The following is a 23,783-nucleotide window of genomic DNA, read 5'->3' as shown; positions in this document are numbered from 1 at the left end:
GGTGTGGCTCAGAGGCTGATCATCAACCAATAAGCCATGGGGATCATGGTTCGATCCCCAGTCAGGGCACATGCTCGGGTTGCAGGCTCAATCCCCAGTAGGAGCTGCGCAAGAGGCAGCTGATCAATGACTTTCTCTCATCATTGATGGTTCTATCTCTCTCTCCCTAACTCCCTTCCTGTCTCTGAAATCAATAAAGATATATTTTTAAAAAAATTCCTTTAGTAATTATTTTAAAGAAACTATCAAATTAAAAGTAAAACCATCAGCAAGGGATCATTTCAGAAATGATTATTAAGCCTTTAACACAACGACTCTTCAGTGAAGTTAGTTGGGACCAACTCACATGTAAACATTCCATTACCACAAGAAAATAATATTACAGGCAAAAATATTTTCTCCCCTTGCATTCTGTTCAGATCAAGAGGCAAGAAGTGTGACTATTTAATTTGTTCCATACAGAATATTCACGGATGTAAGTTGGTTAAAACTCCTACGTTATCAGTTGCATGCGTGCTCATTTACCAGTTAGATTTGATTTCAGTGTGGATATAATTCTCAGTAGTTCACGTTTTCTGAAAAGCATTAAATCTAACAATCATAAATCTCTACAACATACACACGCACAAGATGACTTTTAATAATTTAAAAACAGTTAACAACTAACACTTATGTGCCAGGTACTATATAATAAGCAGTTTAAGTGAATTACATAATTTAATTCTCATAAATCTATGGAATAGAGACAAGTATCATGCCCTTTTAAAACATGAGAACACTGAGGTCAAAAGCTATGACGTGGGACTGAGACCTCAATCCATCTGCCTGCAGAGCCCCTGTGCTGTCCAACCAGGACACTTGGGATGCACATGACAGTGTACACCTTGAGTCCAGGAATAATGTCCTATCTGTTGCTACATCAACTTATCCGATAGTGTGTGAAGATGGTGAAAAATAAATATGTCAACAGACACAATTCATAGAAAACTCCAACTTCTATGATCTCAGCCTAATAAAGACAAGGTTTAACAACAGCAATAGACACTAAAAGGTTTGAGATGTGTATTTCTTAAATTACTAACTACATTCAAAGTATTTTAAATTGCATTTATGCCTTTATTTCAATACATTTATAAAGCATTCTGTATAGGACCATCTTTGACCTGAGCAAACTTTTTACACATATAATCAATAATTCTTTATCAAAATATGTTTTCCCAGCCATAGTTGGCTAACCTGGATATACTAAAAATTTAGACAAAATGAAGCCCTTTCAAGCTATGCATTTCCCATAAAACCCTTAAAGACAGGGGAGGTTTAATAGGAAGCAGCCCTCTACCAGCCTGAAATTTCTCTGAAGTTGCACAATTAATGTCAAATGCACTTGAAATTTTGCCTCCTATTTCACAATATATTTGTTCACGTGTAAGCAAGGTGTTCCTTGTTTCCCTGCATCTAAAATCAAAACTCCTGGAAGACTTGCTACACAGAACATGCAACCTTCAGAACAGGAGTCTAAGGGAAAGGAACGTTAGCAAAAGAGTGTGAGGCCCTAGAAATGCTTAGTTTATCTAGACAAACAGCCTATTTTCTAACTCAGGCAGCCAGATGCTGACACACTGAAGGCAAAACATAGAGAAGACCGTTATGCCAGATTAAGAAAATGAGCATGTAGTCCAGCTTGGAGTGGCTCCGCGGTTGAGCGTCGACCTAGGATCCATACGATCGGGGTTCGATTCCCGGTCAGGGCACATGCCTGGATTGCGGGCTCGATCCCCAGTCGGGGGCGTGCAGGAGGCAGCCGATGAATGACTCTCTCATCATTGATGTTTCTCTCTCTCTCTCCCCCTCTCCTTTCCTCTCTCTGAAATCAATAAAGATATATTAAAAGAAAAGAAAATGAGCATGTAGCCTGGAGGGCCCTGTTCTTCTGGACTTTCAGACAGGTTATTGTTCGGCTTGTTTTGTTTTGTTGGTGGGTTTACTTTATTCAGATATTATCCCTCCACAAACCAAAGCCATCATCACTCATGATTAGTGTTTCTCTTCTGAACCACAGAGGATATTATTGCACCTAGGAAATGAATGGGCATTACAATTCTTTACCATTTTCACATCCACTTTAGAGCACATTCTTGTTCCAGCACTACTGTTCCAATTCTGTTCAGGAACATGCACCTTAAACATTAAACTATTAATAAATAAAACTGCCTTAATCACTACTAATATGGGCATCAGGCAATTTCTAAGATTCTCCATTTGACAGAAACCCAAGAAAAGGAGACTATGATCATTTCTGTTTCTTGTTCCTAAGCCACACAGCAGCCTTACTCTGGAGTCAGTGTCCAGCAGACACCGGGAGATGATAGTATCCAAGAACACCTCATGTGCCGCAATGATGTGGTCCAAATCTTGGGCCTGCTGCACTTTGTTCCAAAGTTCATCCCAAGAACATTCGAGCACCTGAGAAACAATGACAGAAAACTTAGGGTTAAGTCCTTCCTAGTACAGTATCTTTCATATATAACACCACACAAAGACATAAGACATGACTTATTTAAACTAAAATCAACAAATGATTCGAAGGTACCTCAAATGTAATGTAATACTGCATCTGATGAATGAAATGGACCATCTCAGATGCCAGAATGTGACAGTGATGCAGCACCCCAGAGAACTCTGCAAGAGAGTCAAAGAGCTGATGTTAGACACCACAGGGAAACGCACTGAAAAGCAACACCATGCTCTCCCTCCTGCGTATCTGTGATATAGCTTTAAAAAAAAAAAAAAATCACTAGCTTTAACTCCTGACCCTTTAAAACAAAAAACCCTTTCATAGTCAATGTCTGTGCTGTTCAAGCTAAAAAAGGATTTAGCTATCTATTCAAGGAGCACTACATTACTTTACAGAATATAAGGACCTAATAAAGAATGGCATGAAACAAAATAAATGTATTTGAAAATTAAATAGAAAAATTTTATCTTATAATGCTGCAATATCTTGAATAAATGCAAGCTCAATTTTATGGCTTCTTTACAATTAGTCTGCCTACTGTGCATGAAACATTTACTATTCCCTAGCTATTTGGAGACAAAAGTGACATTTCCTTAAGGACCTGAATATGACCTTGTCACCTGAGAGAAACATGAACCTTGGAGGGAGGTGAGCCTGAGCAGTACTCTGCTTCTATTCTTTATGAGATTATAAAACCATCAAAAGGCTTGAAGGTCACAACGGAGCACCTAATGTTTTTGTTCAAAGACTCTACCAGAGTATGATGGGCCACCACTGTACACGAGGGTTCAATCAGAGATGGGTCCATCAGAGGAAGGACTACAAAGAGGTTTTAATAAGGGTCAGACTTGACATGTTCTTGTTGCCACTCCAAATGCCTTTAATTAGCTACCTGGATAAATCATTTGTTGCTGCATGCAGCTGTTAGAAAAATCATTCTTGTCCCTTCTTCAGAGAGTAATGTGGAAGTAAAATATATACACAGGTGTGAAAAAAATAAGAGTCACAATATAAACTTTAAAAATGCTCCTTTCTGAAAGTGGAGAATTAGGTAGCACTGTGGGGCTATGCGGGCCTAGTGTGACATATGCTATTTGGCCAGTGAAGAAACAGTATACGGCCGCCTCAAAAGATCAGCACGTGCTCCAAATACACCTGATGTCTCCCACACCATCAGGAATCTGTAACCCACATAGATGGTAAAGAGCTTCCTGAAGAACAGGCTATAAGCTTCACATTTCATTTGTAAGCCTAGAATGGAGAACGTACTTTTTTTTCCTTTTACTAAAACTATCAAATGGGGCTAAGATTTCTAATATAATATCATAGCCTATTTAACCAAAACTGCTTTTCAATGTAAAGAGCATAATAAAATGCTGTTTTAAGTGATATTCATCCATATTATGCTGTAAGTAAGCTTCTCAGGGAGTAACTACCATTTCAATAGTTACTACCATTTCAATCTTGGGTTATAGCCCAGAGCTGGGATGACAGAACTGGATCTTCCCCCTGGAGCCAGGAAGTCTCACCTGGAGCACTATCTGTGCATATTTAAAACATTCAGCATGAGTGCAGGCATGCACAGCACATACTGGTCCTCACAATCTTTCTAGGGTGTGATTTAATTTCTTTGTACTGTGACAAACTTATATAAGTCTAGATATCATTTACAGAAGTTTTTTTTTTAATGTTCATAATTTTATTACAGAACTCCGATGAACTTTTTCATAGGGAAAATGAGTAATTTGTTTACAAATCAATCAAACATAATGACACTCAGGTCTCACTGTGATATCCAATGTCTCTGAATCTATCCTCAAGTGCACTCTGAATATTTCCTAAAATGCACTGCTTTGCACATATCCACAGTGAATGCCGACAACTTATTTTCCAGCCTTGTGAACAGCTCTGCAGTTTGCACTTACCCATCTTGACATTTTTCTATCAGAGAAAGTTTAAGATCACTGACAAAACTATAGATTTCTTCACATACTCCTGATAGGTGACTTAATGAAAATGTTAACTAGACTGCTCTCAGTGCTATCTCTGGGGGACCCTATACTTACTACAGAAACATAAGAAAAAATTTTGTGGGTACTTCCCACCATCTAGCTCCAAGTCAATTTTCCATGCACAATGAAAGGGCTCATGAAAACTCAAGTTTTTATTGTTCCTTTTTGTCTCTATTTCTTGGGGGTCTCCTCTACAGTTGTGTTACTGGAGTCACACCAACAGTCAAACCAACAGTACTTAGATACTTAATGCATTGGTTTTTAGAAGCAGGCTGTACATTTTTACTAACATTTTTACATTTCATTTTTTACCTCCTTTGCAAACCAGAAATTTTTTTCTGGCATTAAGACAGTTTGATAAATTGACATGTAGTGATTAATTCATTAATTCTGTTTATAATCTCTGATTTACTAGAGTGTATAGAGTCTAATGTCACATGCATTTGGAAATGACAATGCAACTGAATGACCATAAAACAAAAATATTTACCAAAAGCATCATCATGCAATGTTGGTGTCAACCTAAAATGCTTTAACTCTCGCTATCCTGAAATCTCTCATCCACCACCCTCCCTCCATTCTCCCTCCTAGGTCATGAGGAAAAGCGGCCATCAGGTAGGAACCCCTCCACCCTCTGGCACCAGCCCACACACACTCACAGCAGCAGTAGCACAGCTCTAACACTAATCCCAGCCCACCTCTGCACTCTACATGTCCTCTTCTCTTCCTTTCCTTCCAGGATTCGTCAACCTCTACTTCCTTCTTCCCATAAGCATTTTAAACTACCCTTTAAACAAACAAAACTCTGCAGCCCTGAGTTTTGTGCATGAGAGACCGCTGCCCATTGTCTTCCCTCTCACCGCAGAATGAGCACTACTGATTAGCCCTGGCCAGAGTCACCCTCAAATGACAGGACAGTTTTCAGCCTTAGTTGGTTTCTTGCAGCTGTGGCCATATTTCACCTTCCCTCCTCCTTGAAATTCTCTCCTTGGTTTCAGAGGAACTACTTTCTCCCAGTCCTCTGCCCCTCTTCCTGGCTTTTCCTCATCTCCCTTAGGAAGTCCTGTTACACCTCTCTTTACTCCACAACCTTTTTTCCTCTCGCTCTATTTCTAGGCTACCTCATTAATTCCATGGCTTCAAGTATCATCTAAGTTAATTATGTTTATAGTCTTTATCTCTAGCTTAATCTGTCTTGGGCTTCAGGTCAATCTAACCAGATGTGTACCATATATCCTTAAAAACAACTCAAATTAATGTATCTGAAATGGAAGCATTACCCCTAAATGTGCCCCTCCTCCAGTACTCCCTGGCCTGATGAATGACACCATCACCCACTCGCTCCACAAATCAGAGGCTCAGTCTTCCCCTCCTTACCTCCGCACACAGAAGCACCAAGTCCTGCTTCCCGTATCTCTCAAATTCATCCACTCTCTCCAACCCCAGAGTTGCTGAGTTCACCAAGGCCAACGCTGTCCCTCACACATTATTACAACTGATTGGTCTGCCGACCTCTATTCTCACCCTGTGTATCCAATTTTCTGAGTGATGCCAGAGGAGTTTTCAGAAAACACAAATCCAAGCATGTCAGGCCTCAGTATAAACCCTTCAATGGCTCCTACTGCCATTAAAGTCAAACTAACAGCCTTCAAGGTCTCTGCTTAGGTCACTCTCCTGCCCCCTCCTCCTCACCCCCTTTCTGAAAATGCTATTCTGACAAGCCACTGCCCAATTCCCCACTCCCACAGTCTTCCCTTGACTAAACGTACTCCTGTCTAGATGCCAACTTGAATGTCACTGCCTTTGGGAAGCCTTTTTTATCCTACTCACATCTGTCAGGTGTCTGCTTTTTGTATTCCTATAGCATCTGGTCTTTTCATGTCAAACAACTTATCACAGTGTATTATAAGTTCTTGTTTAAATGTACATCTTGCCCTAATAGGCAATAAACTTCTTGACCACAGGCACCTTGGTTTGTCATATCTGTGAATGGCATTTGAGTGACTTAGAGCCTCGAAATTAAAGAGGAGAGTCTGCATTCATCTATTTAAATAGATGATTATTTATACAGATTGACTATTTAAATTCACATCTTTTTCAAAAGGTTTCCATGACCAAGGCAAATTTAACAACAATGTTAAAATATGTGTTCTTTTCTCTTATAGTCTTAAAGTACTACCAAATAATATGTTTTCTTTCTTGAAAAATCATCTTTTCTTGTGTCTAAAATGAGAACAGCATCTTAATGGCACTTTCCTAAAATAAAGCCTCTGAGAAAGAAGAGACCTATGGCTGCTGCTATGAGGACACTGCCTGGTGGAAAGAAATCTGATAAAACAATCCACATAATAAAAGTATGAAATCCCTGTAACACTACAATTCTTTCTCTTCCCCATGCGAGAAATCAAACACTACATGCTGCATTTTGAAATTTCTCACTGACTATGAATCTAATTTATAAGCAGGTTAAAGTCACAAGGTATAATATAGTCCTTTAATTCCTAAAAAGTACAACTTAACAAATTAAATCTGAAACACCCTTTGAGTCTCTTTACCCAGCACCTTGAAAATACATTTAAAACAAAGTTAAAATATAAGTACTTCTGTTTTTATAGTTGACTCATAAATAACTATATAAATTCTAAGAATCCCAAAAGCAAAGCAACATTTGCACTGCGGTCCAATAAATACATAAATACAGTACATCTCCCACTAGGCTAACTTAACAGTAGGCGGTTTTATACACAACATAAAGAATGACCATTCTTTCCTTTAATTTAAGATCTATGTATCAGACTCATTTGTAATTCTTTACTGCCCTCTAAAGGTTGTTGAAAGAACTTCAACTTTGATTTAAAAACACAAATGGCTCTTAAAGGACTTGACCATGCGGTTTCGGCATCTTCACTCAGAAGCACCTGCTCATGTGGAGATGCTCCATAAACAGTGTCGAGTGTTGTTAAAAATTATAAAAGCTTGTTGTCTTAATATACCCTAAAATATTTTCTTCACAAATTCACAATCATCTCCAACCTGTATTTATAACTGGTGCTACCGTATTTAAAAGTAAACAAAGAACTTATATGCGTATATGCATAACCCATGGTCACAGACAATAGTGCGGTAAAGGCTTGGGGAGGGGGTAGGGCCGGGGTGGAGGGGATCAATGGGGGGAGAAGGGGGAACATCTGTAATACTTTCAACAATAAAGATAATATATTTGGAAAAAAAAAGTGACTTCAGCCCTGGCAGGTGTGGTGGTTAGAGTGTTGGCACATGCACTGAAGGGTTGCAGGTTTGATCCCCAGCCCCGGTTGGGGTGCATGTGAGAGGCAAACAATTGATGTGTCTCTCTCACATTGATGTTCCACGCCCCCCCCGCACTCTCTCTAAAAAGAAAATCAATAAAAAAATATCCTCAGGTGAGGATTAACAAAACAAAAAAAAGTGACTTCATCAAATTACCCATCTGATTTATTTCTCAAGACTAAGGATTCAAAGGTCATTGTTAAGAACCTGGATTCTCTAGAGCTCCTGTGTTCAGTATCTTGAATCATGGTTACAGTCCTCCCATCTGTCCACTGTATCACCAGACAAGTAGAAACAACTGTACACAGGGTGCTCTCCTGAGGCAGCACTGGTCCAAGTCCTTCACACAAATGTAATCCTGATAACCCTAGGAGGTGAGTGCTATCATCATCCCCATTCCCCAAATGAGGAAACTGAGGCAGAAGATTAGAAAAGCAGCTTGAGGTCACAGCCTGATGCTGGTGGGCCCTGACAGGGAATCGAGCGAGCAACCTTTTGGTGTAGCAGACGACTCGACCACTGAGCCTCCCTGGCCAGGATAGAAGCTTTAATGATAGGGAAAAAGGGTTATGAAAGAAGCTGAAACTAAACTCTATATAATAGGATAAAGTAAAATTAAAGTTATTCATTTTATAAAAGATAAAATACGTATTTCCCCATAGACAGCAAATTGATCAAACAAATGTGTTAGTTACCTTCAGGTAGAAAACAAAGCTCATGGCAGATTATTCAATACAAGAGAAAAGCAAATTCATATAGACATTGCTAAGCTGATATTCAAATCAGAAAAATGTACCAAAACCAGCTAGTATTTAAAATTGTTATTAGAGTTCAGATTTCCCAGGGCTAAACAAAATACTGATGCTTATTTTGAAAGAAGAGTGATACAATAACAGAGTATTTGCATTACATTAAATTGATCTAAACCAGACAATAAGATGCTGACACAGAGAAGTTATAGCTAAGAACTGCTCTACTCAACAGTATTTTTAAAAATGCAGAGAAGGGCCGTTGCACGTAAACTGAATAACCAGCGGGTGTACACCCAGGGAAATAAGTGGGTAATCCTATGGCACACCACAAGAGAGGCTCATGAGATAATGGGAAAGAGTCAACAATGCAGAGTGGAAGACAGTGAGAGGTTCTCTCCACAACTGATTCCTCCTCCTGCCTCCTGTCAAGAGGCACCCACATGCTAGTCAACCCACATTTACTAGAAAGTAAATGTTGAAGGCATTACAGTTCACAACCATTATTTAAAAGAAAATGTCCCCCTCACTTCCTTCTCAGCTATTTTCAGAGGATCTCTACAATTAATTTTCTATAAAATGAGTCTAGAGGAAGCTAGGACAAGAGCATGAGTATCACGATCCTTTGGAAAAGACCTGCGAATAGAGAAAACATGGGCACTCAGTAAAAACTGCCAATTCCACATGTCAACACACAAAAGGTACCCTCTAGACCCCAGCCTTCTGGGACACCATTATTCTGGAACTGTGGGAACTGCTCAAGAACCAGCCTTGACCTAGGAAGCAAGCAGAGATCACCAACGTCTTTCTTCAAACAACTGCTCCTTTTTAAATAATTACTTTCAGCAATTAAATGATTAAGAGTATAATAGTTTAGTTCTTCTTTAGAGACATACTTATTGAAATATTGTCTCAAAGGCTTTGACCAAATTCAATATAAAGATTTCAAAATTATTAATAATTGAAATCATTCAATATTTATAACATTAAAATAAACTCTGGCTATCTAACTTCAGAATTTTTACTATAGCTTTTACTTGTAAAATAATATTATAAAATATGTCCACCTCCTGGTTTATGAACCAAAACAAAACATTAAAGCAATTTCCAAACAGACTTTAATGAAAACACTGAGTTTCAAGTGAGCCAGTGATTTATTAAACAGCTTTCTTTCCTTAAAAGTAATTTTTTTTAAAATTAAAGTACCTATATGAGCACTGTGGTGAGAAACAAATGTGATCCTAAAATAAATGTTATGGTCTAAAAAAAAAATCTAACTTGACTCAATTATTTTTTTCTGATTTGCAATGAGGTCAAGATAAGCAATATTACAAACAAGCCTTATCACAGAAGTCAAATCCAAAAGCACAATAACAAATCACTTTTCAGTTCAATTACATTTAAGTATACTTTCATTTGTGCTATGCTGCTGGACACCACAGAGTGTGAGGCTACTGGTAAGCATGAAACAGGCTGGGACACGCAGTTCATCCAACCGCCTTCTGATGGAGGTTTACCTGGCATATTCCTCAGGAGCTTCGCATTGCACATATGCCCCTTTCGTATGTCTGTAAGGATATACTCCATCCGCTTAGCCCGCCAAAGAAAGTTAAACACTCTTAGGTAGTGGCTCATACATTCTCGAGTAAACACCTAAAGAAAACATAGAAGACAGGTTGATAGTATTCTGTGACATAAAAATTCTCCCAGTACAGGTCTCAATAATTTTTTCTTTTTTAACAAAAAAACAGAGAACACACAATCAACTCTAATAGATTCTAAGAAGTATGTAAGCAACTAATATGGTACATTTTAGGAAAGTGTCATATGTAACAACTACACTGGTTATTTATGTGCCAAGCAGTATGCTAAGTAAACTCACAATAATACAAGGTAAATACTGTTATGCCAATTTTACAGATGGGGAAAGAGAGGCCTAAGGTCACAAAGCTAGTAAGTGGTGCTGGGGGATTTTTAAACCTAGCCTAATCCTAGTCTAAAATGTGGAATCTTCACAAATCCAAATGCATAGCAGTGTTTTCTACCCCCACCAACCTGAAGGATATGTGAGAGTGGTGATTCTCATGGAAGGAGGGCCTAGAAGAATCTCTAGCCTGAAAACAGGCCATCCAGGTTATTTCAACACATGTACTCATTCATTGCTTTTGAAGACCATTTCACTGCAAATAGCAGCTTCACAACCATAGTGAGCCCTGTGGGTACGGATGGGGCCAAGCCTGCTTTCTATGCCCACCCTCCTCCTATGGTGGCCAGATTTAGCAAATAAAATCACAGGAAACCCAGTTAAATTTGAATGTCAGATAAGCCATAAATAATTTTCTATTGTAAGTTTGTCCGATGCATAAAGGTAACAGAGTTTTCTGCAGATTTCAGCCAAACACTTTTCTGACACACATGTGTGTGCAGCACAGACTTGGGCACGTTTTCATTCCTTTCTAATGCTTCCAGCACATTTAACGTGACCTGGTTTACAGAGAACCCATTTACATTTGTTACTGAAAATAACTGGTCCAAGTAGGGCCTGTGCACTCAGCAGCAGGTCTAGGCGGGGCATTCAGGAGCATGTGCTCTGCTCCTGGAGTCTGCTTCTCACGCTGAAGCTCAGCTTGGTTTGTTCATGCTCTTAGGCCTTGACTCACATTACTGTCCTATGACCTAGTCCATCATTCTCTTTTGCCCAAATCCCACCTGTCTCTCAAAGACAAAGGCCACACCTTTTCCTGGTCTCACCAATTTCCCTCTTCAGACACTTAGAACATTTACTGCTTAACCCTTACAATTTTAGCACTTAATTGTAGAATGTTTTACCTTGTCTTATTTCATATATTCTTGGCACTTTTCACCAGTTACAAGGACGACCTGTTTATCCTTCTGTATGCATTTTTGTGCCAGTATCTGGTAAGTGCTCAATACATGTCTAATCAGGAGTGATTCGGAGCTGGTTTGAAGGGACTCCAACGCCAACTATGAATGTTTTGGAGATTATCCATTCTGCTGTGCTACTTACACTATTAACATTCTTACACTTACTTAAATGAAATAATTTTACAAATAAATTAAGGATTCTTTGCTATACAAATATCTTACAAGGTTCCTGTAAGTATGAAGCTCCCAGAGTACATTTAACGTGACTGGATTTACAAAAATTTAGTTTAGTAACAATCCACATTCCACTGCATTTACATAGGGGAAAACATCCTCCACATATTAGTCTTGCTATGTAGATGTTCTTTCAGTTCATCGCCTACTATAAAATCAAGTTCAGATAAAATTAAACAAATAAGCTTCTGACATCTCATCTAACACCCTAGAGATCAATGACAGAAATAACTGGATTTTATCCTGCCCACTGTCAGAAAGAGAAGATTAAAGATAATCTTTCCACATCCTTCTTCGAAGAGTTAATAAGGAGCTAAAATTATGTGTTATATAAGACATAATTATATAACTAATATAAGACATATCTATTATAACTAAATTCTGTACAAAAATGACAATCTCAATTAATGAGAATAGAAAAGGAATAGATAATATGATAAATTTAACAGGGAAAAAGTAGAAAATCCATTTTCTCCCAAAATTTGACTCAAATTATACTTTTAAATGCAATAGTCTTCTTTTTATCTTTCTTGTAACTTCCGTATACAACTGCATATAATTTAATCTCTTGATAGTTAAAAATTATTTCAATTTCTAACATTAGTCTGAATACCTGCAATTGAGCAATAATATGGCTATAGGTAAAGCCATTTAGCTGAAAATATACCAACCCAGGACATAAACTAACCCTAAGACTGGAACGGCAAATACCAGATGTGCAAGAGATCATTTCCCATATGTCTCTAGTAGACCTTGCTAATCAATTATAAGACCCTTTTCTCCTTCCCAATTCAGCCCCTCAGGTTGTACCATCAACCCACTGGAGTTGGCACCTATTGGCCACAGACAGAAATGTATCGTAAATTTGTTTTATAAAATAGCCTGGCCGGGCATGGCTCAGAGGTTGAGCGTCGACCTGGGATCCAGGCAATCAGGGTTCAATTCCCGGTCAGGGCACATGCCCGGGTTGCAGGCTCGATCTCCAGTCAGGGGCGTGCAGGAGGCAGCTGATCAATGACTCTCTCATCACCGATGTTTCCACCTCTCTCTCTCCCTCTCCCTTCCTCTCTCTGAAATCAATAAAGATATATTTAAAATAAAGAAATAAATAAATGTATAATATAAAATTCCTTTGACTCTTTCTACTAGAGCTTTTAAAAATCTAAAGTTTTTAAAATATAATATTGCATGACCAATCATTTATACACAAGGTATGTAATGCATTAACTCTGATACTCCCTAGTAAGAGCTGCAATATTATGAAATAATACTGTATATATAGACCACTTTCTCAAGGCACTTACATTTTGTGAAGTAATCGATACAATTGCTTTTACTATGGTATCTTTTACACTATACTATAAAAAAAAACATGTATACAATATTAACAAATTAGGTAATATGACAATTCCTAATTTAAATAATTTGCTAAAATATCCCATTTTGTACATTAAAAGTATTTAAAATTGTTTAGGATATAAGTCAAAGGTGAAAAAACTAACACTTTATTCCTGTCCTTGGTCTGCCCCATGTCTCTAAAAAAATAAACGTGTTTAAAATATGGAGTTTGAAATTTACAATAGTTGCAGAAACCTATTTAACTACTGATTTATAATTTTGGAGAAGGTATTTGTCTTTTAAATATTTTAATAACTTAGCTTATTGTGTACTCTTATAAGACAAGATTGAGTTCTTAAAATATGAATATTAACTTTCAAAATGTCCAAATTTGTATTTGCTAGGTAAAGATATCACTTTTAAAAATGTATGTCTTGCTAAACTATAAAAATTACTGTATGAGATTGATATGTAAGTAAGATTCCAACTAAGTATCTTTTTTAAGAAATAAAGTTTAGGAAAACAAAACAAAAAAAGGTGAAAAAAACATATTTGAATATGACTGAAAATTAAATTTGAGAGCAGTTGCACATTCAAAATATGGTAGATTTGATCTGGTAACTTATCTGTAAAAAGAACTACACTAGTAGCCACCACTTCACAGTAGAGACATCAGAGCCACTTGTCAATGGCAAATCTGTTAACTTGAAAAGAGGGAAGGTATGGCTCTGATGAAAGTATTCTAGCAGGATATGTGACTTATATCTTGAGAGGCAGGAACAACCATGGAGTCAAAACTCTGCAAGAACCACTACGGAGAAATTTTAGACCCAAATTATATCACTTCTTAACAAAATAGTTTTCCCAATAATTAAACAAATGAATGTCCTTTTTCAATATTTCAGATATAAAAATGGCTGAAATAAGTTCAGAGGTATCTCAGTCAAGGAGAATTTAAGCGAGTCTGAATAAAGAAAGAGTGAGCACTTAAGAAAGGACATTTAAATTGCAGGCACTATCTAAAGAACTTAATAAACTGATGAACAGAATAGAGTCAATGACATGGAAGCACAGATCAGACTGACGAATGTCAGAGGGATGGAGGAGGGCGGGTGGGTGGAGGGGGAGAGAGTAACCAAAGAATTCATATGCATATATGCACAACCAAAGGACGGGGACAATGGTGGGGAGAGGGACTGGGGAGCGAGATGGGACGGGGTGGAACAGGTCATTGGGGAGAAAAAGGGACATCTGTAATATTTTAAACAAAAATAAAAAATAAATTAAAAAAATTTTAAGTGAAAGTGAAAATGAATGAATGAATGAATGAATTACAGACACTAAAATGGAAACTCTGCTGGTCAGTCTTTTATGACCTGGTAACTGTTAAAAGAAACAGCACTTTTCTTCAAGCACGCTAAAAGCACTATGAACAGCAGTACTGCTATTTTCTCATCAGTTGAAATGAATAGTAAATATCAAATTTTATCTAAGAAATAAAAATACGACTCCCCTAAAATACACTTTATAGTTCCTTTCAAATTATCCTAAATTAGTTGCTACAGTTTAAGGATAATGGAACAAAATGAATAATCCATTTATTAAATACTTGCTGAAACCTGTGATAGATCAAATGATATTTTTAAGAATTCCTAAAATAATACAGCGTTTCAGCACTCATTAATGATTATTTAAAACACACACACAATCCTGGCTTAAGTATTCATTCACTGGGTATATTGCAGATGTCAAGCAATCAGTTTAATTAGAAGTTCTTAGAGAAGAAAGCCAATTCTAAAACAACAAAATGTTTAGCAATCTAAATAGCTGTGACTATTATAAAAATACACAGAATGATCTTACAGTTGCAATCGGTCCATCAACATGGTAATCCAGGCTGAAGACATCCCACCCAGTGTCACCTGGAGACACCTAAGAGCAAAAACAAACAACTGCAGGACTTGCCACCACTACTGTTAAGCTTAATACCAAAGAACTTGTCAAATTCTCAAAGAAAAGGAAATAAAATAAAGCCCAATTTTTAAAAACTATTCAGTAGTTTTAAGTGTTAGCTACATGAGAGCAGAGAAATATATCTTGTTGTCACTTCTGGGTCCTCAGCATTTAGAAAATGACAGGCACACAGTAGGTACTCTACAAATATTTGGAAATAAATGGAATATTTTTAAATGAATATTGTAAAATGTGTTTAAAATTCATCACCATTCCTTTATGACAAAACCTACTGCTTTATATGTTCCAAATCCTTAAAAATCAACATTTAAAAATAAAACTCCAACAGGTTCTGCTAATGGTCCATCATAGCTAAGTAAACAATGTCTGAGGTTTATGATACTCATTTCCCTAAGAAATGTTAACTTCTTTCAAACTAAAACTAAAAACATCTATTTTTAATAAATATTATTATTCTATATCATCTCTGTGCCTCCTATGGACTTTACCATGAACAGGACCTATGATTTACTAGGCATCCATGATGTGCCGCCAAGCACTGTGACAAGTGTTGCATGTTCTCTGCCCAACAGCCCTGTGAGGGTCCCCCTTTGTAAGGTGAGAAGTGAGACCTGGTGTGGTGTAGACAAGCAGTGACTTGTCTAAGATGATGCCATAACAGGCGACAGCAGGGATTCGAACTCAGCATGTCCAGTCTTTCAGTAATGACTCTTACCCGCCAGACTAGATGTGTCTTAACATGGAAAACATTAGGGGGGAATGTGCTGGTCTCAGTGAGAGCTCATTGCTTTGTGTAGGTTGTACAAAACCCAGAGTTGCAGTACCTCCAGAAGCCTCACATCCAGTCTTTTGAGGATCTCAGGACTGTCGAACTGGGCGTTGGTGGCTCTGACAGCAGTTTCAAGAATTCCAGTCAAATTGTGTTGATACAAAGTTGTAGCTGGACGGACAAGTTCTGGTCTTAACAGATTTTTTAAAAATGAAAATGTTACTGGAATTCTTAATGAGCTGTGCAGAAACTTAAAATTATAAAAAGAGTTCAAATTATAAAAACTAAAGACAAATAGAACCAATACTACATGGTAACAAAACTTTCACAGAATTAACTGTAAATAGGATTTCACCAAGTATGTGGGGAAGTAAAGCAACTCCTTAAAAATCTCAAAAAAAATTTAATTTTGATTCAGCTTAAATTGAAGGTACTTAAATGTGCCATACATGCTAACAAATAAAGTTTTCCAACTAAAGACTGGCCTATTATAGCATGAACTATTGTAATTTCCTACATAGATCCAATGGAAGAAGGGGTCCATTAAATCAAAACAATCAGATCGGTGGATGTCATGATTCTAAAGGCTAAAAACTACTTCATTATCAGCAAACATTCCTGAAGGGGTCCTAATATCTGGGTTTCTAAATATGAAGCTAACATTTCTGTGACCAAGAGCTGACTTGAGTTAAGAACACAGCCAATCTTCCCCAGGTATGAATATAAATCTGTCAACTGCAGGCCTCCATGGCAGTAAAACATCAGGCAGAGACGAGTGAAAAGGGGCATTAGCTCCGCTCAAATAAATCTGAGGCAAGTGAAACATTGGTTGGCATTCCCCTTTAAAACTAGACTTAAAACATGCCTTTGAGAAGAAATAAAGCTTTCATTTAATACCAAAAATGAGACGCTCTAAATATTAAAACCTACCATAGGTTTTAATATGTTAAGTCAGCTGTATGAGCTGATCTGTAATGTTGCCATCCTCTAAATTTTGCTTTAACTTTAAACTGTAAACACCTTGCTAATCTCTACCTGTGTGTCAACCTGCACATCTACACTTATGGGTCTGGCTCATCCCACATCCTCACATGTACTCCCATTTTAACCCTCTGGCATTTAAAGAATATTTCCCATTTAAAAACTCATCACCACTCACACTTCCAGCAAGTACTGACCTCATGAACAGTATTTAACTAACTAGTAACCACCCCTTACTTAAGAGTGCAGACATGCTTACTTGAGCAGGTATAATAACAAAGAGTTTGTTTTTCAGATAATCAACTCTTTCTTGAGCTAATTAATTAAACAGCATCACCCATGAGCATGCAGAAGGTCAGTTATTATTATATATTCCCCCAAAACCTAGATTATTTTTCATATTAGAGGTTGGACTACAGGAGCTTATGTGATTGAAATAAGGGTTCTCAAAGCATAGTCCTCATACCAGCAGCATCACCTTCCGCTGGGCCCTTGTTAGAAAGGCACATTCTTAGGCTCTACCCCAGATCTACAGAACCAGACTTTAGGGGTGGGTCCAGCGATCCATTTCAACACTCTCTAAGGAACTCTGATGCATACTGAAGTCAGAACCAAAGGCCTGAAACAATTGCTTGATCAGCACAGATACGATTGAAAGGTAACATACTATTTTAAGTGTCCTAAAGGGAACAACAAAAAAATCATTTCCATTCCTATATGCCTGAGTGAAAACCACTAGTCCCATGCTGTGCCCACACTCACATGCTCACTCTCACCAGTGCTGCCTGGGAGCGCTGGGTTGCAGCCAGAGTGTCTAATTGTCTACTCTAGAGCCAGGCTCTGGTACAGAGCTGTCTACATCTCTCTGAATGGAGGGGAAGGACACACATTTAATTAATGTCATGAAACAAAACAAAAAAAGTAGTAATAGTTGTTTTTTGAGTTATTTTTAAAACAAAAAGCAATGTAAACTAAAAAGTTCAGCTTTAAAACACATTTTATTTTTACGACTACATTCAAAGTAAAGCTAAGAGGATTGTGACTATGCTGTGTGCGCCTCGTACACTGGACTGCCAGTGCCACAGTGTTCGTAAAGTGCACAAGCGTCTCCTGAGAACAAAGCAAAGAACAAGCAACAATAAAGAGACTTGAGCATGACAATGTGACAATTCTTTTCCGATTTTACCTTACCAATACGTTGTATAAGAACTCAACAAATTTTCCTCTGATGCCATTTATTCTTTAAACAAAAAATGTAATACTCTTTACCATGTTGAAATCTACTGTATATTTATAAAAGTCAAAATAGTTTTCATACTTGAGCAAATCCATTAAGTGCCTTATGAAGTCTCCTTGACCGAGAAGCAAATACCGCCTCATGGCCTGCATGTGGTCCAGCAAGCTGTACTTTTTATTGAGAACATCCAATAGATATTTGCTGGTCTCAAAATAAGCCGCATCAATTTTCCCCTGAAATGCATTTTCCAAATCTGTGAATAAGTCTGCAGCTGTAAAGAACAAAAGGAAAAAGTACACATACATACATAATTTGTATTTTAACAAAGGAAAAACTGAAGGTGCATACCACACATACAAAAGTCATTGCCAATGCCTGTAAATGGCATTGGTGGCAGCCCAAACAGGTCATGTGCGTGGTCAGGAAGACAAACCAGAGTGCCGAGCCCATGAAACTGAAAATGCTGATATCTGGCTAGATTTACAGCAGACATCTCTATTGTAACCTACAGGAAGATCCCTAACGGCACTGTTCATCACCTCACAGATTTAAAATTCAAATTACCTTCTACAATGTAACTAACTCAAAATCTCACTAAAACAGTTTGGTGAAAAGGGCAAAGAATAGGGTGGGTCAGTGTTAAATCACCTGCACGTGCCCCCAAGCGGTGCCTCACTCTTGCTGTCTTTAACGCCTCAGAACTTTAGTGACACTGCTTTGCCATCCACAATCCTGTGGGTGGTGGTCTTTTGGATGGATTGCATGGAGTGGCTGTTGTCCAGGGCATCATCAAGATAGAAGTCTTCCCCTTCTTCCAGCAGGCGGGGGTATGTGCTGATCTCAGCCTTCAGCTTGACCTTGATGTTCATTCAGCAGGCCTCATACTCCTGGGCCTAGGGCTGCCCCTCTTCCCATGTGTGGGCCAGTTCTGATTCCAGGTACAGCAGGATCCCATTGAGCTTCATGGCACAGCGTGTCTCTGCCTCCCTCAGGCTTTTCTCCAAGCTGGCCTTCAGATTTCTCATGGAATCCAGTTTGATCTCCAAGGATTGGACCATACATCTCAGCTCTCTGAATGTCATCTCCGCAGTTTCTATCTCAGCGGTCTGCGAGCTGACCACTGTGGTGCTCTCCTCAATCTGTTGGGACCAGTACTTGTCTAGCTCTTCTCTGTTCTTCTGAGCCAGCTCACATACTGGGCCTGGATATCTGTCATGATCTTGCTGAGGTCCTGAGATTTGGGGGCATCCAACTCCACGGTCAGCCCAGAGTTGGCAGTCTGGCTCTGTAGAGCATTTACTTCCTCCTCGTGGTTCTTCTGCATGAAAAGCAGATCCTCCTTGAAAGCCTCGATCTCTATCTCCAGCTGCAGCCAAGTGACATTTGTGTTGTCAATGACCTCTCAGAGCCCACTGATGTCACCCTCCACAGACTGGCCCATGGCCAGCTCCGTCTCATACTTGACTCTGAGGTCATCAGCAGCAATTCAGGGCATTGTCAATCTGCAGAACAATGCTGGCATTGTCCACAGACTTTGCAAAGATCTGAGCCCTCAGGTCCTCAATGGTCTTGAAATAATGCCCCCAGTCTCTGACCGGGGGCCCCTTCTTCTCCAGGTATTCCCGGATTTTGCGCTACAGTCTCCCACACTGCTGGCCAGCCAGGCCCCGTGGCTGGGTACCTGCATGGAGCCCAGGGTCTGATATTTGTGGAAAAGCTGGAGTGGGTGCTGAAGTTCATATTGTTCAAGGAGGAAGGTAAGAAGCTGAAACTCAGATTCAAGCAGCCTCTATTGCATATCTATTGCTCATGAAAGGCACAGCCATGGTGAATTCACATCATCTCCCCTATATCTACCACAGTGTCATATGCAAAGTAAATATGAATGAACCAAGATGACAATCTAAATAGCAAATATAGCCAAGACACAAAATACCATGAAACTGCTGAGGCTGGGGCAGGCAGCAAAAGGAAAAAATAGAAAACAGCAGTGAATGAGGAATAACCGTAAGTCATGTAATGCAGGCAGAATTTATGCAGCATTTTCAAAACAATAAACACTTGTAAATCCCTGCTAATTTCTGGACAAGTCTTGAGTTCCAAAGTATGGCTACCATAGCAACATTTTTTCCTTTATTTTCTTATTTTGGCATATTGTCACTACAAAAAAAAGTAATACATGCCCAGCCAGAGTGGCTCAGCTGGCTGAATGTCATCCTGTGCACCAAAAGGTTTCCTGTTCGATTCCTGATTAGGGCACATATGGAAAGAAATGATGTTTCTCTCTCACACTGATCTCTCTCTCTCTCTCCCCGTCTCTCTAAGCATGTCCTTGGATGAAGATTTTAAAAAAAAAGAGTAATACGAGTAAGAGTAAAACTGCTACATTCATTTCTACACTTACTGTTTAACTCTGTATAAAAAGGTGAATTCAAAATTTACATAGTAATAGACATTTTATACACATTACACTGTATATTAAGGTATTTTTAGGTCATTTCGAAAATGTGTCAGTCCTGTGGAATGAAAAATACTTCAGGCAATATGCGTCATCGTTATCACTATCACTACTACTGTTGTCACCACCCATCACCACCACTGTCATCACAGTCACCACTACTACCATCACCACCACCACCACCATCATACCATCTTGAGGTGATTCTGCAGACTTGGTCACAGCTATCATCTTTGCAGTGGGCGTCTGGTCATGACAAACCTGGTGCAGGAAATTTATTGATTTTCCAATCAAAAGGACCTAAAAGAGGAAAATATCCTAGAGTTACCTTTATATAAAATTAATCGTCCAACTACAACAAATATTCATAAGAAACAAGTTTAACTATTGATTAAAAACTAAATAACAAGAACATGTGGGATAATATGAAGTGAATTCTAGGAACTGAAAAGATGTTATTAAGAAACACATTAATATGTTGATGTATCCAATTAACACACACTTCACTTCAAAATGCTAATCCTAGAATGCAACAAAATTTTGTTTAACTGAAGGTTAATTTTGTCACATGATCCAGGTAGATATAGCATTAAAACCTCAAATTCCCAAAATTTCTTCTAATCCTACCTTCCTAGATTGATCCATCGTAATAAATGAAGGAATCATCGATTTCCTTAAAGTATACTTGTCATGCCACAGTCGATCTGTTTTAACTGTTGGATCTGATGCTACAAAAAACTGAAAACAAAGAGGCATTGAAACATCAAAAAGTAGTATGTATGACACAATATTATCCAACAGCAACATCAAAGAATGTTATTCTGGAAAGAAAAGTTCTCCAGATACAGGGAAACTTACCACTTATATACTAAAACTTGTTTTAAAAAGCATTTTGGGTAGATCTCTCTAAAAGTAATCACGTATTTCCCAGACTTTCAAAACCAATGTATAACGAGCGCAATGCTTTCCTTTCTTGAAGACCTATGATCTTCATTCTAAGTATCAATATGGCCTCTGCTGTGTAACGTCAAAGATCTGAGTGTGAGGGCTACCAAATCTGCTTCAGACCTTAGTAAAAACATACCGGCCTCTGGAGCTGTTTGAATATTCAATTCCTGCCTGCTTCGGTTTTTCCATCTATGTCACTCCCACCCACCTAGCTGTGTCTCCTACCACACGCCGACCCTCTGTAGGCTCTCTCTTGCAGAGCCCTCAAGTATGGAACACAGGTGCCTAAGCTAGCATACTCTGCTCACTGTCAGCTACAGGCAGACCACACAGGGGAATGGCCAGCACCAGTCTACTAAATGGCACAAGAAGTGACCTTCTCCTGGTAGCTCTTCCCAAGAACCACCTGTGCTCAGAAGCTTCTCCTCTGTCTACTGTGCTTCTCACCTTTGCTTCCCCACCAACCAGCCTGATCACTGACATCAGAAAGAACATGGGATGGTAAGAACACTTTTTGCTATTGTTTCCAGTTCACTGGCTATTCTGAAGCCATTCTCATTTTTTAGTAATATATCCTAACAGACTTGTGCTTTTATTCCTATACACTCAATTTCTAATAGCAGAACAGCTGAATCAAACTAATATTTAATTTTTATAGATAATGCCACATTTCCTTTCCAAATAACTGTCTCAACTGATATTCCTACCAGCAGGATACTCTATATTCTGCACCTTCACTCATTTTAGATTTTGCCAATCAGTTAGGTAAAATCATGGTTGCTTATACTGCAATTTTACTGACAACAAAGGGAGTTGTGCCTGTTGTCACAATGCTGATTGCCATTTGCTTTTCTTCTCCTGTGAACTGTATTTTCATATCCTTGACCTGTCTATTCTATTTTTCTTATCAACAGACTCTATTATATTAGGGATAGTGACCGTTTGTGAATCATTAAGTATTACAAATTTAATTTTTCCAAGTTAACTATTTGCTATTGTTTATGGTCTAGTCCATGTTTATGGTTTGTTCTATTTTTTGGTTTGTAGGTAAATGTCTTCCTTTATGGCTTCTGAGTTTCCTATCTTCCTGAGCTCTTCCCATTCTCAGATTGCAGAATATTCTACCTTATTTTCATTCAGTATTCCAATTGTTACTTTTATTATTTAGATCTTTCTTCCCTTTAGACTTTATCTTAGATATAGCATGATGTAGGGGATCTGTTTCCTTCTAGACAGAATTTTCTCTTTAATGGCAGGTCAGCACCTTTACTTAATACGCCATGCTTTCCTCTGACTTAGGGATGTCTTACCAGAAATTATCACTATAACTAATTATATCAATAGATTAAAAGGGGGGAAATTTGACTGTATTATGAGATCAAGAGATATCTGGTGTCTTTATTTCCCATCCTCCAATGGTGACCAATCAGCTTTTGTTTGATCATTATGAATATGCATTTAAGTCTATCTGGAGTGTTAATACATTAGCTGTTGTCCTTACTGGTGCTCCATGATTCCCATTCTAGGGTGATGGGAGCATCTTCAAGCTGGCTCCTGAGTTCTTCAGCCTTCACCCAAGTTGTCTTCCTTGCTTCTGGTTTATAAAGTGCTCTAGGCTCATCTTGTTCATTTCTACCCTGGACCTAGAATCAGTCAACTCTCCAAGGAGCCCTAGTTCCTTTAGGGGTGGAATGGCATTTGGACCGCAGCCTCAGTACTTGACAGTTTTTTCAGTTGGAAGCTGGATGGTTTGAGGCTCAGCACTGGCTATGTTATACATGGCGGCTTGATTCCCCAAGCGGACTGTAAAATCCATTGAAGTCATAACATACCTAAAGTGTCTTTTTGGTGATACCTACAAATAAATTCCAAATCACAAATAGGTGAATAACATACACCCCTGACTAGGAAGGTGCATCCACAGATACAAAATCGGTTTAAAGAATTTTTTAATATTTTTAGTATCTATATAGCAATACAAAATTAATGGTTTCCTAGCAAAATTTAAATAACCAAAATTAACCCAAGAAAAGAGAGAAGGGAGAGGTGCTCTAAAAAGAGCAATATGTTTAAATGTTATCACTAAGGCATTTAAAACCCAGGCTTTTAAAATTGAAGTATAATGAAAACAAATTAAGAGCCTACTTTTTTAAGTTATCATTCTTGTTATTTAAAGTATTCTAAATCACAGAAAAATGTACAGAATGCTACATTTTGCTAAAAATGTATAGAATGCTACTGTATATTAAATCCAGTATAACACTAGCAAAGCCTGAGAAAATACCCAAAATGAAAACTATAGGCCAGTTTCACTTGCAAATATAGATGAAATTCTGAATAAAATATTATTCTTGCATTACTAGGATAAAATAT

The 23,783-nt window shown here is 38.2% G+C and overlaps 1 protein-coding gene and 1 pseudogene across 2 annotated transcripts in view; both read right to left on the bottom strand.

Moving 5' to 3' along the window:
- The window catches only part of TUBGCP3 (tubulin gamma complex component 3), a 75,737-nt gene that overhangs the window by 12,072 nt on the left and 39,882 nt on the right, over window positions 1-23,783 (bottom strand). For both annotated transcript variants that reach the window (XM_087814222.1, XM_087814223.1), the window contains exons 12-19: window positions 21,090-21,200; window positions 20,654-20,762; window positions 18,086-18,275; window positions 15,842-15,977; window positions 14,907-14,975; window positions 10,103-10,238; window positions 2,591-2,679; window positions 2,332-2,463 (exon numbers count right to left, since the gene is read on the bottom strand). In XM_087814222.1, coding sequence (XP_087670348.1) covers window positions 2,332-2,463; window positions 2,591-2,679; window positions 10,103-10,238; window positions 14,907-14,975; window positions 15,842-15,977; window positions 18,086-18,275; window positions 20,654-20,762; window positions 21,090-21,200 — 972 coding nt within the window. The remainder of the gene's footprint in view (window positions 1-2,331; window positions 2,464-2,590; window positions 2,680-10,102; window positions 10,239-14,906; window positions 14,976-15,841; window positions 15,978-18,085; window positions 18,276-20,653; window positions 20,763-21,089; window positions 21,201-23,783) is intronic.
- On the bottom strand, window positions 18,283-20,630 carry LOC148093659 (keratin, type I cytoskeletal 18 pseudogene; annotated as a pseudogene).

Source organism: Miniopterus natalensis, chromosome 2, assembly GCF_054644295.1.
Source record: "Miniopterus natalensis isolate mMinNat1 chromosome 2, mMinNat1.hap1, whole genome shotgun sequence".
In the NCBI taxonomy this organism is placed as follows: Eukaryota; Metazoa; Chordata; class Mammalia; order Chiroptera; family Miniopteridae; genus Miniopterus; species Miniopterus natalensis.
This window is presented reverse-complemented; position numbering and strand designations above follow the sequence as displayed.